At 42.3% G+C, this 7593-nt stretch overlaps 1 protein-coding gene across 1 annotated transcript; it reads left to right on the top strand.

Moving 5' to 3' along the window:
• The first annotated feature begins 1010 nt into the window (after positions 1-1010).
• LOC125297579 lies at positions 1011-7372 on the top strand. Its single transcript, XM_048248026.1, has 6 exons — positions 1011-1077; positions 1611-1679; positions 4871-4936; positions 5297-5496; positions 5773-5871; positions 6150-7372. Coding segments are annotated over exons 2-6 (750 nt in total). The 5' UTR covers positions 1011-1077; positions 1611-1677; the 3' UTR covers positions 6533-7372.
• Positions 7373-7593: the final 221 nt, after the last annotated feature.

Genomic DNA, 7593 nt, shown 5'->3' with positions numbered 1-7593 from the left:
AACGTCGACATGTGAATACATTGAGCCAATCATGTGGTGTGTTGTGAAGACATCATGCCAATCATGTGTTGTGAACTCGCCGCTGGAGCAAGATTGGTGTCATGAAGCCTTGCGCACGCGCATTTCTGCCGAATAGGATGCCCGATGAGTCCCCAAAAAGCATTGCAATATGGCCGCTGAGTGGGAGGGACTTGCCTAAAAGGACTTTGGTAGTTATCTGTAAACATGCGGGTAGTTGAACAGAAGGTTACCACTGACCACTGTGCCTTGACAGTTGAAAGTTGAATCAAGCTGTCCTTACAAACATTCAAGAATGGTGTATGTCACACTTGACAATCACATTATAAATGGCTTATGTAATGTAATATTTTTACTGTTTTCACAAACACACACAGACATGCACACACACACACACACTTGTGCGTGCGCACACACACACTGCATTATGTAGAACAGGCTGAAAGTCCCCATTGCAAGAAAAAGGGAAGTCATGTCTGCTGACTGTTCTGGAAAATGACACAATGTCAACATTTTGCTCTTTAATATCAGCAATAACATAACAGTTTTATTTTTTATAATGTTACAATCCAACATCCCCTCACATCACACAGTGATTAATTGTATAACAAATAAGCATGTCTTGTCTTACAAGCAATGCCAAAACTTCCTTTTGATATTAGTAGACCTGCTTTTCAACTGTCTGTTCAGGCGTGGAAGGAAACGTCGTTTGAAATGAGCAGCAAGAAAAAAAAACAGGAAGCAACAGCATCCATCCAGCAGACAGCAGCTATAGTGTTAATGTGCAAATATCAGTTTACGCACAGTAAATAAATACTAACTGCTGCAAAAATAATTTTACAATAAATTAAAAACAGAACTACTGTGAACTACTGTACCAAAGTCAATGCTACTGCGTCTGTACAAACCGAATATTTTCCTGTCAGAGTTTCTGCATAGCAACAGCAGCGGATTGGATGATTATTAGGCAACAGCGTGGAGTGAGCTGAAAAGACTTCCTGTTCCTCTACATTGTTTTGTTCGCTCCTCGGGATTGCTGCTCATCTCACACATCCACAGGTAAGCTGGACCTACATCTCATTCGCCACTCTTTGACAGTCTCTTCTCTGTCAAAAGAAAGAAATAGGCCTATATCTCTCAAATAAATGTGTGTGTGTGTCACGTAGGGCTAATGGAAGCTCTAAGCTGTCACTGTCATTCAAAAAAGTTACCAGCGATTTCGCCATTAGCTTACGCGCAAGAAAGAATAATGACTACATTGTTGCCGTTTCAGCAAAACACGGTCCTCAGTTAGTTATCGCCCAGCATACCACACGATAACTTCAAATCACATCACCGTCGTCACGCCATGTTACCCGACAGTATTTTCTTTGGTCTCCATTTGTCTTAGATTTACGTGTGATTTGACGGCCCGTGTAGTAGGCCTAATAATAAGTCTTATATGTTACATTTTCTATTTAAAAATGAAAGAAATTACATTTTCGGAAGCTGTATTTTTTTTCATACTTAAGATTTTGAGGTTTTGCTTTCCTAATTTTGTATGTTTGTAATTTTGTGTATAAATATAGATATTTATATGTAATTGTCCAAAGGAGGCTGAGCATCAGGGCCCTGAGTGAACACACAACAAGAGGACCAAAAGGCCAAAGGGCGTTGAAAATGTGAGCTCACCCCTCATGCCACACGACCCTTCAGGGCTTGGGTCCCCAAACCTCTTGGAGTTAACCGCTAGGGTTCCCCTCAGTAGACCTACCTGTTCTCCAGCGCCTCATGGGACATTAATCTGGCCCTCAACCCTCGTTACTCTTGAGGGTTTTGTAGAGCAGGAGTTGGGTACTTTTTTTGCTGTTGAAATTTTATAATTCATAATTTGACACATCCACTTTTAATGTTAACCTTACACGTTTAGTATTCTTCCACATTAGGCTACAATTGTCAAAAGTTCATTCTGCATCTTAAAAAACAAGACGGCACAATTTTCCTTATGCAATGCATCACCTGCAGCATACCTTTGATCTGTGAAATGTCAGACATCATCTAAGGTGACAGAAAAGTGTGTCGTTGGTCATGCACGGCACAGAGTTGCTGCTGTCCGGAATGTAGATGTCCGCTAGAGCAGTGTTTCTCAAACTTTTCAGACAAAGGACCACTTAACCAATAAAAAATAAACATACGGACCTCCTAGCTAAAAAAGACCTACTTCAACAGTATATTAGCCTACACAATTATAGGCCTACTCACTGAACCACCTTGCTTATTGTCTTTGCACTTTGCTTATTGTGTCAGAGGATTCATATGATTTAAACTGGCATATCTTACATAGACAGTGTTGCAGAACTGTTTGGATTTACATACAAGTTGGTTCAATATCTATGATATTTTACCACGTCTGCTCGCGGACCACTTGGGATAGCTTGCGGACCACACTCAGAAACACTGCACTAGAGCTCCCTGCATGCTTGTACTCCCACTATGCCCAGCTGATTTCAATGCAAAGGCAACAGCAGGGTGTGTCTGAAACATTCACAAAGCAGACCCAAATCTGCATTAAGTGTAATATTAACCTGTTTAATACGATCATGTTTAAGATGCTTATTTACTGTGATAACAATCTCAGTTCAATTATTTTCCAGGACGAACACATGCATAGGTTGAACATAGAATCCCAATTTCATGTTTTAGAGTGCAAAATCCAATAAAGGATAATTATAATTGTAATAAATTAGACTATGAGGCTGAGACGGTAGTCTTGCACAGACGACATACTGTACGTCCACTTATGGTCACTTACTCACACACACACACACACACACACACACACACACACACACACACACACACAGGCCTGTGTATGGAAGCAGAGTCCCATTCATGTACAAACAATGAGATGCATGCACTTATAAATTTTAAGATTTACTAAATTCCTTTTAGACCAATTAGAACATTATTAGTAAAGCCTTATTTGTGCGTCTGTTGCCAACTCAAAGCACAACAATAGTACTATTTAGATTCAGAACTACTACACATTCCTCAGTCTTGTCTTGTCGGTCTCGTAAAGTCAATTATTAGTGGGAACAACCCTGCAGATGTGTAATGTATGTCATATGGCCTCCCATGTCTGCCTCAGGGAAAATCCCTCCAGGCCTGGGACAATAGGGTCATCATGTCAGACCTGCTCACTGCAGAGAAGACCTTATTGGATGCGGATAAGTAGATAAGTAGCAAGACATGCATAAACAGAAGATGCTTAAAGTGATTATTTACTGTGATTACAATCTCAGCTCAATTATTTTCCTAGAGTCACACATGCATAGATAGTAAGACGTGCACTGAGCAGAACAACAGGCAAATCTTCTCAGACTTGACTAGCAGTAAATAAGCACTTAAACTAAACACAAAATAATAAAAAAAAGTAGTTGGTGTATCTTCAACTGGTGACACGATCTACTGACACTGTTAGTGCATATCGCCATAAACAAAAAAAGTGCATTACCTGTATAGACTTCACTTTTCGAACACAGAAAATGCTGGAATGACTCGTGAAGATATGCTTGAAACATAAAAATAATACATTTGTATTGGTGTGAAATTATCACACTTTTGGACTTTAGTATAGCCACAGATTTCAATGAAATTCGGAATGCTGATTCAATCTTATAAGAATCCCATGGAACTGAAATGCGTCATACTGTATTAATATCAAGGCGGATTTGGGCTAACGCAAAGTTCAGCTATCAGGGACTACCTCAGGAGGTCAGTTATCCCAAGTCACTGTCTTTTTGGGGTTAACAAGATTTCAGCTGTTCCAAAACAAGTCAGCTGCTTCAGAGGCCCTTTCAAAAACCAGCAGCTGTGAGCTTCCCCTTTTAGCCGCTTGCTATTTTGGTTTTCACTCTGACATACAACCTCAACTGTGAGACCTTACATGAACAGATGTGTGCCTCCTAATAATGTCCGATGAATTAATTTAGGCACAGGTGGACTGCAATCAAGTTGTAGAAGCATCTTACACACACACACACACATACACACACACTCACACTAGGTCGCATTAGCTTGAGGTACTAAGCATTCCATTTTCAGTTAACACCAGTCATGCATCAGCCTTCAGCCTCAGTCAGTAAAAATATCAGCAAAACTTCTATTAAAACACAAAGTTATCCCACACACTTACAGTTTGGAGTGTATCTTGTTCTGGTGATACAACCTACTGATACTGTAAGTGCACATCCTGAGTGTGTGCTGTTATTTCTCTTTAAGGGAGGTTGACCTCAGAGGTCATGGACAAACATAACTCCGATCATCCCTGAAATGTCTACATTTCTTTAAAGTGCAGCCAGTAAGGCACCCACAACCCAAGGAGACATCTAAAGCACCCCAAAGTGTTTTATAGTCTGATTGCTGCACATTTCTGTCGCTACCACACACACACACACACACACACACACACACACACACACACACACACACACACACACACACACACACACACACCCCACTAGGTCTCATCAGCTTGATGTATGAAGCAGCCTATGCACCTTAGACTAGGAGTCTATAGCAGTCTAAGTATCTTAGTCGGTAAAACAAAAAGGCAAATAAACATTTCCAGTGTCAGGCAATATGTTCCTAGTTCTGTTATAGACAGAACATAGATTTCAGCCTTTTACTACTACTGTATACCTTACTAAGGTTTCCAAGTCTATAAAGCACAAATGCTCCCCACAACATACACGTTTTCCAACTGTAGCATTTCTTTTCGGAGGATACATGGTGAATTAATGCATGGGATGTCTGTCCATGCTGACTGCCTGGTCTGTCTTAGCTGGTCATTTTATCATTATTTCTATTACAGGGGTGAGGACAACATGGAAGGAGAGCTGCGTGATGACTCTGTGAATGAAGTTGATCTGCATGCAAGGTAATGCGAATTGGGCATTTTATACATTGCAATGTTTTTTTGTATTCACAATAAATTAATTATTATTGCATAATAACACTATGTTCAAATCAATTCACTGTTATTTGCACAGTGTCAATAACTGCTCAAGTCAAGGTGTTCACAAACCAAGTGATCTGTTACGCATGCACCATTTTCCTTTAATGTTTGTGATTTTAGTCTCAAATTAAATTCGAAATCCAGGTTCAATTTATGGAAAGTGTAGAGTCTACATTATGCTTTAAAGAACAATAGGTTTCTTATTATGTATTCCAATGTACAGAATAAAACAAATCGTATAGCCGTGTATAGTTATTGTTCTGCGTGTTCTGTAATTCACAGTATAAAACGGCATGTTCAAGGATCGTGTGATATTTGCCTGGACAGTGTCCACGGCGCTGTGAAACACTGCCAGACTTGCAGCACCTCCCTCTGCCAGAGCCACCTGGCCGAGCACAACCAGGCACCGGCCACGTCCGCACACGTGCTGGCTCACCCCGCACGCACACCCAGAGTGCAGGATGCTGCAGCGCCCCCACCTGGTGGGTAGAACATGATGAATTTCCCCCTGGGGATCAGTAAAGTATCTATGTTTCGATCGATCGATCTGTCTGTCTGTCTGTCTGTCTGTCTCTAGAACAGGCCTCACTGTAGGCTATTTGTAATGACAGAAAATGGTGAATATATGTGCTGCATCAGATGTGTAATAATTTCAAGACGCTGTCTGGAAATAAGTGGTGAAATTTTAGAAGACAGGACTTTTTCCTGTTTTTTTTGTTTGTTTGTTTTGTTTTCACACTTCCAACAACTCGATTCAGCAGTAGCTCCAGTAAATGCAGGCGTGTCCTGGTCGTGGCTGCTCGTGATGGTCTTGGCAGCGCTAGTGGCAGCAATAATACCCAACTATGTTAATAGAGGTACGTAAAGGATAAATTAATACCCAACTATGTTGATCATAGAGGTACATACAGGATACATTATATACAGGCTACATTAATACCCAACTATGCAGATCATAGAGGTACATGCAGGTTACATTTAATACCCAACTATGCTGATCATAGAGGTACATACAGGCTACGCTTAATGAAAAATGCCTTCATTATGAGTATTATATGATTGCCACCACTAGTGTGTTTCCTCCTCCTCTCTCTCCACCCTCCTCTAATGGATCATTTCTCTCCTCCCACCCCAGATGCCGTTCAGCCGATTCCAGTGGAGCTCATGTCGGAGTCGGAGGCGTCCGACCTGCGTGCGTGCTGCCAGAGGGTGCACCTGTCGGCGGAGGACCAGAAGCGCAGCATGGCCGAGCTGATGTGTCACCTGCAGGGCAACCTCCAGGAGAAGAAGCGCGCGCTGCACGCGCACGTCCAGCAGCAGCGGCGCGCCGCGGAGGAGGCCTGCCTGGACGCGGCCGTGGCGCCCTACAGGGACGTCGTCATGACCATCGTGGAGCGCAGCCATAGCGCGGTGCTGGCCCACCTGGACACCATGAAGAACGACATCGAGGGAGACCTGGACTGGTGCAGCGAGGTGCCCTCGGCCCTCGAGTTGCCCAGCGCGACCTACGCTGCCTAACAAAAAAATGGCGATTCGATATTTGTATATCTGAATTTCAACTCTTCATTTTCCTCGTGTGTCTATAGGAGCAATACTGTTGGACAAAGAAGAGATCTGATTTGAATTGTCCTGTCCTCCAGGCTGTGTGGTAACCGCATGGTCTAGTCCATGCTGGAGTACCCAGAGGAAAGGAGAACTCTTTGTCTCGTCTATTTCATCTAGACACAGTTGAGCTCAATTTCACACCAGTGTAAGATGTTGACCATTGCCTTGTGTCTCTTCATTTCATCTCCTGAGAAATAGCTTTGCGTCTAGTAAAGTTGAGATCTCACCTGTTTCTGTTGGACCCTTGCGAGAAATAAGGCGAGATAAGAATAGATTGAGAAGAAAAACAAAGTATTTTGGAGATCTTCAGCTGAACTTAAGTCCCAGCTGAGGGCTATTTCCCAGCTATTTCCCAGCTTAGGGCTATTTCCCAGCTGAGGGCAATTTCCTATTTCCCAGCTGAGGGATATTTCCCATCTGAGGGATATTTCCCAGCTGAGGGCTATTTCCCAGCTTAGGGCTATTTCCCAGCTGAGGGATATTTCCCAGCTGAGGGCTATTTCCCAGCTGAGGGCTATTTCCTATTTCCCAGCTGACAGCTTACAGCTTCCTTTTGCAGCTAAAGGAGATTTAGGTCAGAATTCAGAGCTGATATATTTTTGATTTGGCATGCACGTCATTGTATGGTATACTGTTTGCTATAACTGTTTTCATTATGGTATGGAGATGCCATTGTGACTCATAAATGGACTGGATTTCAGTCGTGTATTTGTGCACATTTAATAAACTTTTGGCCCCCTGTGCTTTCATAAACCTGTTTCTTAGGCCTTCATACATGTGTGCCAATAGCTGTGGTGTAGTGCATGTTGTAGGGCACATTGATGTAGTGCATGTTGGTGGCTGTTTGTTTAAATCATTGAATTGAGTCATTGAGAAGCTCAATGTTGGTCAGACATAATGTAGGTCAAAAGTGTATGTGTAGTAGAGATGCTGGATTATGGCAAAACACACACACACATGCACGCACGCACGCA

Source organism: Alosa alosa, chromosome 7, assembly GCF_017589495.1.
Source record: "Alosa alosa isolate M-15738 ecotype Scorff River chromosome 7, AALO_Geno_1.1, whole genome shotgun sequence".
Taxonomy (NCBI): Eukaryota; Metazoa; Chordata; class Actinopteri; order Clupeiformes; family Clupeidae; genus Alosa; species Alosa alosa.
This window is presented reverse-complemented; position numbering and strand designations above follow the sequence as displayed.